This window comes from Natator depressus, chromosome 4 (genome assembly GCF_965152275.1).
Source record: "Natator depressus isolate rNatDep1 chromosome 4, rNatDep2.hap1, whole genome shotgun sequence".
NCBI classification, from domain to species: Eukaryota; Metazoa; Chordata; order Testudines; family Cheloniidae; genus Natator; species Natator depressus.
Genome location: NC_134237.1, coordinates 35629403 through 35646955, shown reverse-complemented (window position 1 = coordinate 35646955; position 17553 = coordinate 35629403). Strand labels below are relative to the sequence as shown.

General features: G+C 40.5%; 1 protein-coding gene across 1 annotated transcript in view; it reads right to left on the bottom strand.

The window, feature by feature from the left end:
• Nucleotides 1–2839: 2839 nt before the first annotated feature.
• ANK2 (ankyrin 2) overlaps nucleotides 2840–17553 on the bottom strand; it is a 256841-nt gene continuing 242127 nt past the window's right edge. Inside the window, exons 45-51 of the mRNA XM_074950755.1 lie at nucleotides 16363–16657; nucleotides 11667–11759; nucleotides 11075–11158; nucleotides 9969–10133; nucleotides 9156–9338; nucleotides 7139–7230; nucleotides 2840–4972 (exon numbers count right to left, since the gene is read on the bottom strand). Of these exons, the coding sequence (XP_074806856.1) occupies nucleotides 4795–4972; nucleotides 7139–7230; nucleotides 9156–9338; nucleotides 9969–10133; nucleotides 11075–11158; nucleotides 11667–11759; nucleotides 16363–16657 (1090 nt within the window). The 3' untranslated portion in view covers nucleotides 2840–4794. The remainder of the gene's footprint in view (nucleotides 4973–7138; nucleotides 7231–9155; nucleotides 9339–9968; nucleotides 10134–11074; nucleotides 11159–11666; nucleotides 11760–16362; nucleotides 16658–17553) is intronic.

The window sequence follows — 17553 nt, the reverse complement described above, 5'->3', positions numbered from 1 at the left end:
TTTTTGGAGTGTAAAGTTAGGTGGTCATTCAAGTTTTTCCACGTAGTACTGTGAACAAAGGGCTAGAGCAGCCACATTTTGGGAGTATGCTAGGAAGCCTTGGATATGCGTGGTTGGACTCAGGCCCACAAAATGCAGTGTAGACGCTCAAGTCCTGGGTTAACAAACCCAAGGTCTGCTAACTTGAGTTCTGCTAATGTGGACTGTGGTGTGTATACACCCACATCCTTTTCCATTTAATTGCTTAAAATTAACCAGGGAGATTAGAAAGATGCTCGATGTCCAGCAATACACACTCTACTTCGTGAATCGGTGAAGGTCTGGGGAACTGGTGTGTTTTGTTAAATGTTTGCTCACTGGCTGAATGCATGAAGTAAACTTACAAGTCTACGCTTTTAGTAAGAAGTACAAGCTGATGAATGTGAGGGGCAAGGATTCACAGTCGCAAGTACTGGTGATCTGGGTCAATTGTTGTCTACTAGTTCTTGTATAACCAATTGCTGATGTCAGAACTCCTTCTCTAGTGGCAATGTACTGTATATACTCGATCATAAGCCGGTTCATTTATAAGCTGACCCCCCAAGATGGATAAGTAAAAATGGAAAATTTTTATGACTTATTCATAAGCTGACCCTTTAATTCAGGGGTCAGCAAACTTTGGTCCTGGGCCATCAGAATAAGTTTTGGGGGCTGAGATGGTTTGTTTACCTCAAGCGTCCACAGGCACGGAGGTAAACTTAAGTAAACAAAGTGTCCTGGTGCACCAGCTGCTTACCCTGACTGGCCAGGACAGCAACTGGTGGGGAAACTTTTTTTGGGACCCCCACACTCTCCCCATCCCATCCCTTCCCACCTTATCTGGGGAGGGCCAGGGGAGGATGTCTCTGGCCTGGCTGGAGCTGCTTCCAGGAACAATTTCAGGATATAGCATAACCTACAATCAGCTTTCAAGAGTCTATAAACCAGTCAGGTTGCATACATCAGTGGTATTTAGACTTTAGAGCAAGGCATGGGGAGGTGAAAAGGAAAATTTAGGAGTCTGTCCGCACTCTGTTCCCTCCAAAAGACTTCTGCTGTGTTCTTGCTCGCTCTGTCTCTGACTACTTAAAGGGTACAAGCAACAGGTTGCTTGAGCAAATGTTTCCTCTTCCAATGAACATTTTGTGCTTGTTCAGAGTTAGTTATAAAAGGATTGTGAACACCTGAAAGCTTTAGTCACCATGGACATATTTTTTTCCTGTATTTGATGAGATCTAGTAAGGTCAGGATTTTATATTCTATAAAACATAACAGCATGCTAATGTTATTTCTAGCACCTAGGTTAGACCTCCCCCAATAGCCTCCTTATAACCAAATGATGCTACAACAATATAAAGTACTCACACCAATAAGAATCTGCATTTTGCTTAACTATGGGCTGCTTCATGGACTTCTAGGTAACTTACACTGACTTCTTGTTTTGGAATTGTACTGAAGATAGAGGACACCTTGTAAACAAGTGGCTCTAAATACAGTTGAGTAAAAGGGTACATTAAACAGTGGCATAAAAAAAGGATAAGAGTACAAAGCCTACATTTAATCACTTGACAATGAAACCATGTAACATGAATGGGGAAGGAATAAGACTGTTTTACAAGTATATTTAATCCTTTAAATGAATCTTCTGTGAGAAACTTTTCTGTTTAAAATATGATAGATGTAAACTAAGAAGTCAGTACATTCAAGGGCTAAATTTCTGGTTGGTTGTAATAGGTGACCAGAGGGGCACGAGTAGCAGCTCCATAGTGAAGACTTTTTATTTTTTTTAAACACTTACAGCATGGATTCCACTTCTTCGTGTATGTGTTTTTGTTTTTTTTAAAAAAAAAACTTATCCTCCCTAAAATTACAGCACATATTCTCTTCTCTCAAAGAACATTGAGCAGATTTGCTTGTAGCTCACTAATTTAGGAGTTAAATTATTTAAACTGGATCCTTTAAGAAACTTAGCACCTGGTGGCAGACTTTTTCTCTTATCTCAGCAAAGGACTTTACAGAAATCGTGCACAAGCTGTGCTCACAGAATTTGTTTTGAGATCACTAGTCACTTTTCCCCAGTATTAACAAAACTCCTTTGCATGCATCAGAAAATTGTGTGTTTAACCAAGTAGTTAGCAATTAGCAAATAGTAATTACCTGAGCTGCATTGGCCAGTCCTGCATTCTTTATGCAAACTAATTCTCTATGGCATCAGTCAGGCGTGAGGGCTGAAGTTTCAGGCCCGGGTCTGGTCTGTTACACTGGTCTAACGTCAATACAATTACTTCAGACATAGTCCTTAGCAGACTTGGACTCTGTGTCCATGTTGTTATGGGCCAAATTCTGCACCAACTCAGCCACACCCCATATTTTCAATGGGTGGCAGGGGAATAAGATGGGACAGAATCTTTTAAGGGTAAGTCACTTGGGCCAATACTTTCTACAATTCCATATGTAATGTCAATGGGACTCAAGGGCATACTTTAGCCCACATCTGTACATATTAAAGATAAATGTTGCACAGATTAAGGGCAAATTGTGCCCTCAGATGCTCAGTGAAGTTAATACAGTAAAATGGTCACTCTTAAAGCCAACATTTACCATCATTTCCTGTACTTATTTTAGGAAATAGTGATAATTGCATTGCATATTATGGTAACAGGCTCACCACTAAGGGCTGAAACCATACAGTTTTATAAAATAAATGAACTTAAAAGGGGAAAAATACTCCTCATGTGACTTTTGTGGTGGTCAAACCAGAAAATCAAGATAGAGAATGTCAAATCAGTAGTAAAAAAACCCAAGCCATTATTGCTACATTTAACACTTGTACATTTTATTTAATTAAATCAGCCATTGTACACATTGCAGCTATGTATTGTTAGTGCTGTAGGTTTATTTAACTAATACATGCCCTCATAGATATATTCAATTAGTGTTATCACCATGGGAACAAGATGCTGATTCATCAACTTAAAAATCACTTCTTCTCACAGTATTCAAGTTCTTTGATAACACAGCAAAAAACCAAAAGGTGAATAACCATTATGTTGTTACACTGAACATCATCTGCACCGCAAATAACACAACAGAAATGCATTTCTTTACAGCCCTGTTCCTGAATGTCATCCGGTGCTGTCCTTGACAATTAGAAAGCCATGGTGTGTCTTGAAATGTTGCATCATGGGTTTCTTTTATTTTGGCTGCCAGCAATCCTTGTTTCCCATCTGACTAGCACGGTGCCCTGGGTTGCTTTGCTTGCAGGAAGCCAAATCTCCCAAGATGTTTTCTCTCTAATGAGGAAGTACCATTGTTTGATGGGTGGGGTTTTTTTTTTGGACGTTCTGAGCACTGAGTGAGTCATTTTTCTACAAGAGTAAAAGGTCAGATACGTTTGGAAAAATATCAATCCGAGGAGGACTTGACTCATTTTCATCTTCTCTGAATATACTTTTTCTTTATCAAATAACAGATTCAAAATGTACATTTATGTGTGTGTGTATATATATTATATATGTTAAAATGCTACAGCAATCCAACCACTAGTAGAATAAAGTATAGGGCACACAATATTTCGGATTTTTATATTCCCTTCTTTCAAAATAAAAGTGCAGGAATGCTGTTAATCTCAGATGGTTAGTTTAGAAATATAAATCAAATAACAAAGTTTAATGTTTCAAGCATTTTTATGCCCTAGTCAGTGACTTTTTTGAAAAAAAGAAAAGTTAATTGGAAGATAAAAATTGCTCGCTCAGTGCTAAGAGGGTTAACAAGTCTCTGACATGATTACAAGAGGATTTGATTTTTAAATGCCACATGCATGTATCAGATAAGAGGCAATTTTGATAAAATGTGGTGCATTAGTCTAAGCTTTTTTTCTTTTGTATAGTGGGTAAGTCTTTTCTCCAGAATTACCTACAGTGCAGTGGCCAGCAGGAAGTACCACCAGTAAGACAATGTGGTTTGCTAAAGCAGTGATGAAAACAGGAAACTATTGTTGTTGTAGCTGTTTAATACACCCTGCCACATGTCCAGATCTAAAAGATTCTAATACCATATGCAAATTAGCCATAGATATAGCTGCTAGCAAGTTGATTACCTAATTGGGTATTTTTTCCTTCTTTAAGTGGCTGTCCAAGAATCTTAGAAGTATTGATAGCCACAGTCAGCTGTAATCAGACTGACTTTTAGAGTCTTTTCCTAAGAGCTCACTAAACTGGAAGTCCTATGGATGCAGAAGGTCTGCAGTGCTTCCTCCCCAGAGTATCTTTAGTCGATTGTGTTAGCAATATTTGTTGTTACTTGCTGTTCAGCAGTTTCAAATAGACCTTGTAATCCACGATGCTAAAAGTAGTCCTAATGGGCAGTGGGGTTTTTCGAGGTCTTTAAGTCCAAGCACTTTAGCTATGTACAGTTTACATGTTAATAGCCTTTTTTTTATGATGCATGTACATAGTCACTTGAAGAGGCCTGTGGATGAAATTGGAGCTAGTGCAGAAGCAAAGGAACAGCAACGTGGCAAAGTTCACAAGTTCCCAGTACAGCACAAAGGTGATGAATTAGTGGATAAACCATCCTGAACGAAGGATGCTATCTTTGGTCACAAATTAGCTTACAGGTACAAAAAGAAAAGAAAGGAAAATTGAATTCATTGTAGGTGCTTGAAGAAGAAATGTCAGTGACTTCCAGAGATTACGTAAATTATGAAGTCTATATCGACGAGAGTGAATGCTGCATATTGGATAGGTGGTGGGGGTAGTGAGATGTGGCAGCTTCTCATTTGGCCTCTTGCTTCTGGTTCTCTTTGCAGAAATGTCTAAGAAGTTGCTGGAGGTCATGCTGGAGGTCATCCTGTGCTTCTGGTCTATTCTCCAGCTGTTCTATAAGAACATGTTTTCCATACTGGTCCTTCACCACGGTCCTCTTCTGTGAGCTGGATTTATTCATTGTTGTCCTAAAGACGAGAGTAAGTAAATGAATGTGGCATTTCTGCCCCCCTCCCCCCCAAAAGCATTAGAAACTCCTCCTGAAGTGCTAAAATTCCCCCTTTCCTGCAGAATTAATTATTACATAGCATGGAATTTCTGTAAAAGGCATTCTGCTTTTGAGTAGGACTGGTGGAATTTTAAGGCAGCAAGACGGTAAAGAACTGTAGCTGACGACCCCAAATACTGAGCTCAGATGTTCTAAACAAACAGTGACTGGAAACTTAAATAGTTGAGAAACCAAAACCAGATTGCTTTTTAAATTTAATATTGTATAGTTGTGAAAAAACAGCTCAAAACAGTTGTTGGATTTTTTTTCACAAGGATTACATCATGCAGTTTTATAACAAATGCCTGGAAAAATATATGCTCTTATGCACCAACATGCAACAGCTTTTGAAATCCATGCAGGACTCTCCTACTTAGCTCTGTATGCTGAAGTTAAGCCCACTATAAGTTTTGTTTATCCTTCTTACAACTGTTCCATCTTTCACTGACTACTTCAGACAGGCACTCACTACTAAATGACTGACCTACTACAAAAAGATTATAAAACATTATAATGGTATTTTACAATCTCAGTTGTTGGGCTCAGCGAGCGGGTGCTGATGTAGACCTGGGAGTCCCTCTGGCCTTAAATTCATTTTCCTTCTCAAACAGAACAAATAAACTTAGCTCTCAATGCTGGCATCTTCTAGCCAAGTTAGCTGCTTGTGAGATATATGTGTATTTATCAGCAGTCTCCAAAAGGACAGTGATTTGCCCTAGGCTATAAATCATGTTCACTGATGTCCCCACCCATTCAAAAGTAAGCAAACATTTGGGAGACACTGTATGCATAAACTGCATTCATACTTTGGAAATATTATGTGGCCACTCTTAACAGAAGCAGAGACAGTGTGCTTTGCAAAGAGGAGAGAGAAATTTACAGTAAAAGTAAATCAGCCTAAACGAGCCTGTCAGACTTATTAAGCTGGCATTTGAAGTTCATGGTCTTGTGGTTCTCCTTCCCTCCCCACACCCTCTCTTCAGTATCCATCTGCTTTTGTGGTTACCTGGTAAATATTTCAGACTTAGTGTCACTTGTTTGGACCAGTCCCGTTACTACTATCATCTATTCCTCTAAGCCCAGTCAACCTACTTGCTCCCTCTCATACACATGTTCTGTGTAATTTTAAATAACTCCAAACCTTTTTGTTAAAGCCCAGGTGGAGCCAAATTCACTGCTAGCATCAGTAAGCATCTAGTGAAATTGGACCTCTGGATGTAACAGTGGGCATAATGTCTCTTAGGGGATAGGGGAAGTGTCACAAAGCAAGACAATTCATTATGACTTTTCTCTAAAATTTTGAATATGCTGTATAAAATGCTTTTAAAAACACATTTTGCTCTCAACATACTTTTCAAAGATATATAATAGGATTATTTTCTAGAACTGAAGATTCTATTTCTTTTATGGGAATATCAGTCACAATATTAACCTATTCCAAAAAATAGTCACAAGGAGACTGGTATACATACAAAGACTGCCTTATGCAGTAAAAACCTCCATATGATACTTTCTAGAGATGACATCTAGCTGGAAATTCAGAACCAGTTACTATAACCCCTCAGTTAAAAAATCAGATCCAGGTTTGGATTCCAAATACTTCTGAACAGCTCATCTCTGCACCTGATTTACATAGTAGAGTAGCAACTCTAATCATGCTCAGAAACCAGCTCATTCTTGCGCACACACACTCAAATGTTTGAAAATACTCATCAAACTAAATGGTTAAAAAGGAAGGAATATGGAATCTGAGTTTTCAGCTGCTGTGTAAATTAATTTCAAAATGACTAATTATAACCCATTATTCCTCATCTCCTGTAAAATCAGCTATACATTGTCTTAGAGGGGAGCTTTCCAATGCCTGATTATTTTTTTCTTTCACTGTACTCCATATATTAGCTTACATCATTTAGTATGTCAGGTCTACTTTAGGCCAGGGGTCTGTTCAAAAGTGTCTGGATTTGGACTATTGACTACCCTTGCTTTAGACACTGCCAGCCAAGGGTCTTGCTCAAGCCATTTTAATCTCCCATCCACTTTTTTCAGTGTTAGTTTGTTAAAAGTTCACTGCCATGCCAACTCAAACCTTTTAATAACTGATCCATCCTCTTTCATGATCTCTTTCTCTACTAAAGTGGGGAGTTGGACTTTCATTTGGTTACCTGTAAAACTCAAAGCCTAAAGTGAAACACATAACACAACCTTAGGTAATTAATTGTACTGCACACTTTAATACTTCTGCATTAGGTTGTTTTTGTAAGGGGTATCAGAGGCAAGGCATGACAAGCATTGAACTGCCACATGCCTGTTGACTTTGAGTGGGAGTGAGGGGCCCTTTGTGCCCTTAAAAATCTCTCTAGTTAATCATTGCAGATGTATGGCAGAGTATTTCCTTTTTAACTTTGAAATGGTATTGGTTGACTTTCAGGTGAGAGTCCTAACTACAAGGCTAAGGAATATTCTGGGGCAGGGGACTCCCACCATTTCTCCTCCTGCAGTTGTTCCACTCTGAATAAAGAACAGAATAATTAAGTAGGCCAGTGAAAGACTTACTCATTAGGTGTAGCATCACTCTAAAACACTCACCTAATGCAGGGAGATCACTGTTAAACTCCCCCTTCAGGAAAAGGGGGAACTTGCACTAGGGGTCGCCCATACTGTGGCTGGTTATAAGGGAGGTAGTATGCCCTCATTTTATTTCAGGCCCTGCAGAGAGTGCCACTGCTTTGCAGCCTGGACTGAAGCACCCATCCCCACAAGAGGGGGAGGGCTTAGGACACACTGATGGGCAGCTTCCTGCCTAATGTGCTGGCTTTGTGGATTGCAGTTGAAGGTGCATAACTCTCCTTGTCCAATGAACTGGGGCCTAGGCTCTGTGATGCTCAGCATTACAGAGCCTACGTCTCTGTGTGGATCCCACCCTTGGCCTTATAGAATATTAGGAGACAACCATACGGGAAACAATTTTCTAAATGGCTGCATGGAATTTTCCTGTTTTTCTAATTTCCCCAAGGGCTTTCAACATATTAATTTGTTCCCTAGTTTTGTTTTGTTTTTTTTTAATAGGATCACTTCTGTGGTTGTACTGGATTTTGGTGGAAGACACCAGCTTTCCATTTTTAATTTATTATTTTTTTTGGTAGGTATAGATTGCTATAGCGATGTGGCTGTCTAGCACTCTTCATTCCTAACTAGCCAGAGCTAGTGTTTCCTGTACCTATAAACAATGACCTATCCCTAGGAATAGCCACATGTGACTATGGATTACTCCCCATAGCTGTAGCTATAGGTAGAAGCTAGCTACAGATACCTATTTGTACCCTACGCTGTAGTGGTTGGTAACTGTCTCTTGCTATTCATCAATATGCATAGTAACTGGGAGCTATCAGCAAGGAACCATATCTACCTGTAGCTTAGGATGCTATCCATAGAGTTACCTAGCTGTAGATCAGGGGAGGGCAAACTATGACCTGTCAGGGCTTTCAATCCAGCCCACAGGGCTAAGGCAGGCCCCCTGCCTGCCACAGGTTGGCAAAGGGCTGTACTGCCCTTGCCTGGAGGCACCGCTCCCCCAAAGCTGCCATTGCATGGGAACGGGGAACCCGGGCTGTGGTGCTGTCCCCTTCTGGGAGCAGCGCAGGGCCAGGGCAGGCAGGGGAGCCTGCCTTCGCACCGCTGGCACCCCAAACCCCCTCCCACACCCTGCGCTCCCTTCTGCCCCCCAGCCCTACATTCATGGCCCTGCATACAATTTCCGCATCCAGATGTGGCCCTTGGGCCAAAAAGTTTGCTCACCCCTGCTGTAGCTGGATATCGACAGCTATACTTACCTAGCTGTAGCAACTGGTGGTGGTAGGCAAGTATAGCTTGATATCCATGGTTAGCTACAGCTCATTAGGAAACGGTAACTATAGCCCACTAGCTATCCCTAGCGGTTCGTAGCTATTTTCAAGCATTTAGCAGCAAATTCCTTAACAGTGGGGGCTTGATACTGCTAGGTGTTAGTTTGTTGACTGCAATGGGGGTAGATTTTGTCCGTATATGCTCTGCCACAGTGCCAGATTTAAATTTCTTTCTGTGAATTCCAAATGAAGGCATTTTACCTCTTCGAAGTCCTCTTTGGCTGATGGAAGATCAGTGGCTAAACTAGCATCACCCAGGTGCTTCTCCATTCTCTCTCCTTGTACCACTGTGGTCTTTACAACTTTACTGACCTTCCGGCCTTCCACTGGTTCAGCCTGAAATTCTGAGGCACCCGTCAGAACACTGGGTTCAGAGAATGTCACCTGGTAAGAAGATATGGATTGCAGATCATCATTTCAGCCTAGGGAAATCCTTAACACAATCTACATACTCTTATTTAATCACTTTCTACTTAGATAGATCGCTCAGGGCATTCATAAAAGGAGACTGAAAATCAATATAATTCATAGGTGAATTGAATAGGTCTTTGACAGACATCTTTGTTAGAAATCAAGGATTGCAGGGGAATGGAAATGTATTTGTCACTACCCACAGTGTGTTTGGACTATGGATAAACACAAGAATTCCTTCTCCAGGAAAGCGCTGCATTTACTTTATTTAAAAACAAAAACATAGAGCATGGATTGATAAGAGATTATTTTACAGAAGCTCCACCTATAAAAAGTTGCTTTATTGAATTCATTTTGGGGCTCAAGCCAGAAAATTGTAATCTTCATTTGTATCACAAGATTGAAAGTCTGCCTTTGGTTTTTACTGATGCCCTTTAAAGTACTTTTTTTTAAAAACAGTACACCGAAAGCCAAGATAAACACCTAGTCAAACACTTTCAGTCATAGACTGTGGTGACACAGAATAAGTTGCGGGGGGAGGGATAAGAGAACTGTTCTTCTAGCTCTCTTCCTTCCATGAAAAGAAATCTTAGAAAGTATCACCTCAGACTGTTCAATGTCACTTTTCAGCACAACCCGCTTTACGACTTTGGAATACCCATCTCCTTCTTCAATCATAACAGGTTCTTGTGGTGCTCCGTGCATTAGGACTTCCTCTTTTTCTGTGCCATCTGGTGAAATATATCTCCTGATAATCTTTCTGGTGACCTAAGGGGATAAACTTACTTCTGTCTTTGGTTCACTTCAACACTTAGGTACAGAACTCTCTTAACAATAAAAAACAGACCTTAAACTTCTATACTATGTGTAGTACCTTCCCATTGGAGGATCTCAAAGCACTTCGCAAACATTAATAAGCTGAGGGTGAAATCCTGGCCTCACTGAACTCAATAGCCGTTTTGCTATTAGCACATACACTCTTACCATCTATTTCTAAAGTGCCTATCTCAGTAGTATCTACGTGCTGAAAAATGATAAAGCAGATGCAAAACCCAAATCTGTCACCTCAAGCATTTTGATTGCCCGGTTCTCATGGGGACAGATTCTGACATCCATATTGACACTGAATAGTATCATGCTCCTATTGGTGCTACTCATTGTGAATAAAAGGTATCAATATCTAGCCCACAGTAATTAATGACCCTTAGGTGATGGAAAGTGCTGTACAAAAATAACCACACGATGGTGCTTTCTCCACTAAGACAAGTAAAATATTTCAAAAGCACCTTAAAGTGATTTAAGAGCCTAAGTCCCATTTTGAAAAATCTTAGATACTTAGGAGCCTAAGTCTCATGGAAACTGAATTGGCATTATGCTCCTCCATAGAGCATTTTCCAACAGAACATTCTTCTGTTGGAAAATGAAGATTCCTGAAAATTGTTGATTGCAATAAATTGTCAGTGAAATTACAAAAAAAAAACCCGCCAACCCCAAACATAAAATAAAAATATAACAGATAAATATAGCTGTGCTTTTGGAATGACAACAAACTTTGAATTAGTGGAATTTTCTGCAAAACAGACATTCCAGTTCCTTCACAGCTGAAATTACTTTTGAAAATAGAACTTCAGCTCCTAAGTACCTTAGGCAGTTTTGAACATTTTACCTAAGGACAGTAAGAATGCACCAGAGCGTATGACTGACAATACCTTCTTCACCACAATGTGGCCATGTTCATCTGTGTACTGCTCCTCTGTCACCGTTTCCGGTGGTATTTCTGGCATATCATCGGCCTGCATGACAAGAAAACAAAACTTTATTAAGCAATGCCTTAATATAAGTGGATGCTTTAAATAAACAGTATAAAAATTATTAGTTGGTTAAAGTAAGAATTGGAAAAGCAGTCAAGATGCATCAATGCTGAGTTGTTAAACTCCATAAAACATTCAGCAAATGAATATTTAAAGACATGCACAGGAAAGTTATACCACAACCAACAGGCAAATAAATATTAGTTCACCTGGCCATGTGTGGGACTGAAAAAAAAGCAAAGCAAAGTCCTTGTTCCCTTACTGAGGCATCTCCACAATATATGCTATAGCTGACAGTCCCACTGTAATTCTCTTCCGCCCTAAAACGTATTAGAATAACATTATCGAAGTTATTTAATGGCCATGCATTATTCAGGAGCTTGGCAACTTCATAGGTGGTTGCCTTCGCAGCAGACCTTACGAGGGTTTTCTACAGATGTAACCAGGACATGATTGCCAGTGGCACGTGCAGTAGTTCAACACTGAGTACCTGAATAATCACCCGGCGGCGAATGACCCTGGTAGTTACCATCTCTTCTTCATCTGAGCTGGCCTCTAGCTCACCTAATTCCTCTGCTAGCTCCTAGTAGAAGCATGGAAGCATTGCTCTGTTTATCAAACTGATGTATTTATGACTTTTCCACTATAGTTATAATCTATTCTGAAAGTTTTGATTCAAGGTTTTTGACTACTATATTTCCTTTTTGAGAAACATATATGTGGACAATGAACAGCATATCACCACTTTCCTTTCGTCATCTCTCTTTTATCTTAATAAAATTCACTGTTTGGTTAGAGTGCATGACAAATCTTAGGTGAACATATTTAACCTACTCTAAAAGATGCTTTGACTGGAGGTTGCGATAACCTGGCCAGCAGCAGTGTTGCTGTATAAAACTGCTGAATCTAGGACATTAGGTACCATTCATATCAGTGCTGAATACAGATCTCTCTTGTATGACACATTACAAAACCAATATTATAAGAATACGTTTCCTATCCTCTGACAGCTGCACAGCACAGCACAGCACGGCATATATATTCTGGGCCAAACTCATTTAGCTAGGGGGAAAACAACCATCTATTTAATTCCTAGCACTGCCACCTGGATTTGGGAATGTCAAAAACAACATTTAGTGGCCTGTCTTGAAGTTTTCTCTCCTGCATAAGAGAGCACTTCTAAATGCAGAGAGAGTACAAGTGCATGGTGTACTAGGAGTTCTACTGGGAAATTGTTGCAGTCTCCCATAGTCCTACCAATCATCAACTATATCAGTGCATATGGAAACAATTAATATGATGGTAAAAAAGAAAAGATTAAAGAACAATAGGAATGATGGAAAGCAGATTTTAATTTCCTTTAGTGTTTAGCAAGTATGTTAAATATTTTAATGATTTCTAGGTGAAGACATCCATTTATTAAAAAATCCTTATTTGATCTTGAATAAACCAAGCATAAAGAGAACAAAGGCCTTTTCATGGAGTCAGAAATGTCTCTTATGACACATGGATCAGTTAAAATTAGATATGGAACTGAAATGCCAAGCTCAGCCCTCCATCTAGCGGCATCCGCAATAAACCCAGGAACAACTAGGTAGTCAAACTGATAGATGATATACAACATATGACACCAGAACTTAATGCTCACTAAAAATTCCCACAGAAATGTGTGGTGCTATTAATTCCAAAGACGCCCTCACTTTGGAAACGCTCCCGCCCATTTACGTACATTGTTCAGCATTGCTCTTACTCGTGGCCCCCACGTGTGACATCCTCACTGTGTAACCTACCAGGCATGGCATTCTTTTCTTCTCCTCCACCGTCTTCAGTGGGGGAAGGGGTGTAGTCGGCAAGACTATGCCATCACTTACACCTCCACTCAACACCCCAGAAGTTCACACAGTTGCAGGAGCTGAAAACGAGGGCAGACTTTGGCTCAGTGAGCCAGATGCTGGTGTAGCTCCACTGAGATAACTGATGTCAAGCACATTTATATTAGCTGATCTGGCCCTGTGTGTTCAGTTTTTTCAAACTGAAAAAATGGCATTCGGGCCAAGGTACGCCAAATTAATTCTGCACTGCAAGTCAGCTATACACCCATCCAAGTGTGCTCTAACTTGCTTTTAGGTTGCCTTTTGACACATTGGTAATGCATTTAGTAGTGCTGGATGTATTACTCCAAGCCAAATAAGCATAGTGCCAAACCTTTGAATCGCTGATGACTCATACCTTTTTAGGATATTCAGAAAAGGTTTGGTAAATCTGATCTTATGAACACTCACTAATTTTTTTCCAGTGCAAGATTGTCTTTGAGGAAAGCCAGGAAGGCTATTCCTCCTCCTCTCGGTATAGTGGCAGGCGAGCGGCGGGGCCCACTTTCCCTTATGCTGAGCCCTCTCACTGCTACCCTACTTAATGTCTGTTATCTTGAGTCTGAGACTTCCCAGCCCTAGCTGGATGTGAAAATGCAAAATACATTATTAGCTTGAGACAACAAATCCAGAGCTGTATTTCCCTCCTTCAACTTTACTGATGAGATCTGTCCTCTGCCCCATTATCATTCTTTTCTCCTTCTCCTCTGACTGTGATGGCTTTCTCACCTGTTCTCCCCTAACCCTCTGGTCTCAATGCCTCCAGACCCTACTGACAGCTCTCCTCCCACCCTTACCATGTCCCTCAACCTGTCTCACTCTCATTCTTCCTCATGCTCCTGGCAACACATGTTGGGGGTGGGGGTGGGGCGCTCCCTATCTTAACAAATGAACAAAAACACACCAATGAGCCATCTGCCTCTCAGACTCCCACCAACCTTCACTTCTCCCTCATACCTCTAACCTTACTGAACACACCACCTACCATCACTGCCCTGAGATTCTCTCCAACCCATCCTAAACCTACTCTCATCTGCCCTCCATGACCTCGTCTCCACTCTCATAGATTCATAGATATTTAGGTCAGAAGGGACCATTATGATCATCTAGTCTGACCCCCTGCACAACGCAGGCCACAGAATTTCACCCACCACTCCTACAAAAAAAACCCCTCACACCTATATCTGTGCTATTGAAGTCCTCAAATCGTAGTTTAAAGACTTCAAGGAGCAGAGAATCCTCCAGCAAGTGACCCGTGCCCCATGCTACAGAGGAAGGCGAAAAACCTCCAGGCCCTCTTCCAATCTGCCCTGGAGGAAAATTCCTTCCCGACCCCAAATATGACAATCAGCTAAACCCTGAGCATATGGGCAAGATTCATCAGCCAGATACTACAGAAAATTCTTTCCTGGGTAACTCGGATCTCACCCCATCTAATAGCCCATCACAGGCCATTGGGCCTATTTACCATGAATATTTAATTACCAAAACCATGTTATCCCATCATACCATCTCCTCCATAAACTTATCGAGTTTAATCTTAAAGCCAGATAGATCTTTTGCCCCCACTGCTTCCCTTGGAAGGCTATTCCAAAACTTCACTCCTCTGATGGTTAAAAACCTTCGTCTAATTTTTAGTCTAAATTTCCTAGTGGCCAGTTTATATCCATTTGTTCTTATGTCCACATTGGTACTGAGCTTAAATAATTCCTCTCCCTCTCCGGTATTTATCCCTCTGATATATTTATAGAGAGCAATCATATCTCCCCTCAACCTTCTTTTAGTTAGGCTAAACAAGCCAAGCTCCCTGAGTCTCCTTTCATAAGGCAAGTTTTCCATTCCTCGGATCATCCTAGTAGCCCTTCTCTGTACCTGTTCCAGTTTGAATTCATCCTTCTTAAACACTGGAGACCAGAACTGCACACAGTATTCCAGGTGAGGTCTTGTATAACGGTACTAAAAACCTCCTTATCCCTTCTGGAAATACCTCTCCTGATGCATCTCAAGACTGCATTAGCTTTTTTCACAGCCATATCACATTGGCGGCTCATAGTCATCCTATGATCAACCAATACTCCAAGGTCCTTTTCCTCCTCCGTTACTTCTAATTGATGCGTCCCTAGCTTATAACTAAAATTCTTGTTATTAATCCCTAAATGCATGACCTTACACTTCTCACTATTAAATGTCATCCTATTACTATTACTCCAGTTTACAAGGTCATCCAGATCCTCCTGTAGGGTATCCCTGTCCTTCTCTAAATTGGCAATACCTCCCAGCTTTGTATCATCCACAAACTTTATTAACATACTCCCACTTTTTGTGCCAAGGTCAGTAATAAAAAGATTAAATAAGATTGGTCCCAAAACCGATCCTTGAGGAACTCCACTGGTAACCTCCCTCCAGCCTGCCAGTTCACCTTTCAGTAGGACCCGTTGTACCAATTTAACCAATTCCCCTTTAACCAATTCCTTATCCACCTTTCATTTTTCCTATTGATCCCCATCTTTTCCAATTTAACTAATAATTCCCCATGTGGCACGGTATCAAACACCTTACTAAAATCTAGGTAAATTAGATCCACTGCGTTTCCTTTGTCTAATCACCTAACAACCTTTTCTTGGTCAAATTTCAGAGTCACTATGGCCCTTTCACCTCTTTACTGCTTTTGACACTGTCAGTGACACTTTTCTTTGGATTTCATTACTGTCTTCTCTTTTTCAGCTCCCCCCTGTGCAGGGCCTATTTCTGCAACCCTTATTGAGATAGAGTAGTTCTCACTCAAATGAGCAGTCCGATTGACTTTAGTGGGACCACTTGCATAAGTGCTGAACAAGAATAAGCATTGCATAATCAGATCAGTGCTTCTCATCTTCAAAATCTCCATATAGATTAATACTTAATCCTTGTAACAACCACGTGAAAGGATCATTTAACTCATGGGAAAACTGAGTCAAAACAATTAAGTGACTTTCCCAAGGCTACAGAGGGAGTCACCACAGAGCTGGAGTTAGAACACAGGAGTTCCTATCTCACAGGCCTGCACTCAGACAATGCGTCTCATTCTAAAGATCATACTGAATTCTGATGTAAGTGGGCACAGCTCCCATTGTCATCAATGCAAGTTGTTGATGCTTACATCTGCGCTAAATTTGTCACATCATGCTGAAAGATACCCATGAGAGCTGATTTTGTCAGCATCTGCTTAAGACAAAATAAAACAAACATAAAATAACCCAAAGACTCCAGACAAAGGAATTTTGCTCTTCCCTAACAAATATTTTATGATGTGGGGGGGCGGAGGTTGGTATTTACCTTTTCAAAAGATTCATCATCATAATGTCTTTCAAACTTTGCTGGCTGTTCATCAGTTGACTCCACTATAACCAGACTAGTTCTCCTTGGGGAAAGTTCTTCTTGGGAGAGCTGGAGGTCTTCAAGTTCTTGTGCAATGGGAGAGTCACCTCGCTCACTGGATGATGGCGTCTGAAGATATGGCCTCTCGTGCTCTTCAGATCCTGTGGTGGAGCCTTTAGATTTTTCCTTTGCAAAGCCTGCTGCTTTTTCAGCCTTTGGTGCTATGGATTCTTCTGTTCCTGGAGTTGTGACACTGTGGATTACAGATTCAAGGGAGCTAACTGCAAAGCATTTTATGAGGTTACGTGTTCCATGAACTAATTTCTCTGCTGTTGTTTAGTTGCTAGTATAAACCATTTAAAACAAAAGAACTAAAAAGAGTTAACAATAAAACTGAAACCTACATATATGCAAATTGTGCTGTCGTATACTTGGGAATAATGGTGACTTCAGAGGTTTAGTTCTGCTGATCATCGAGTGAATATTTATCATGAAACATTATGGAAACAGTTCAAGTCTGAGTCTCCTCCCATTCCCCCCAGTTTTACTCCACACACATCTATGGGACTCACTCCTGATTTACACTGCTTGGAAAGCAGGATCAGGCACTTTATTTTCTAGAATGTTACTTTGGGGTTGACTCTCCTCATTTGCATCCGTATAAATCAAGAGCAACTCCATCAGTGTCAGTTAAGTTACACAGGGGAGAAAAGGTCAGAGCAGAATCCAATCCTTTGCTACTAAGATGTTCTGGAGCGAACACCCACAGACTACTTTAATTTGTGAGTTTTCTCCTTAAAACTTAATCATTTCTGGGTTTGGAAAAATAAGATTATGAAAAATTACAAATCAAGTCCCAGAGTTTAAGCTCCCTACTCACCATTGTGAGTAGTTACATATGAACAGTCCAAGTGAAGTCAATGGGACTATTTGTATGAGTAAACATTTATGAGTACTGGTAAAGGTTACACAATTTGGCTCCAAATGGCTATACTTTCACAAAATACTGTCCCAATATAACTTACAGATGAGTGTGGTTAATTCAAAGTATTTTTTTTTCCCTTTCAGTACCATTTGTACCATTATATGATTCCTCTACCCCTGGCTCTCTTATTGTTTTCATACTCTATTTAGGTCAAGTCTGGTCAA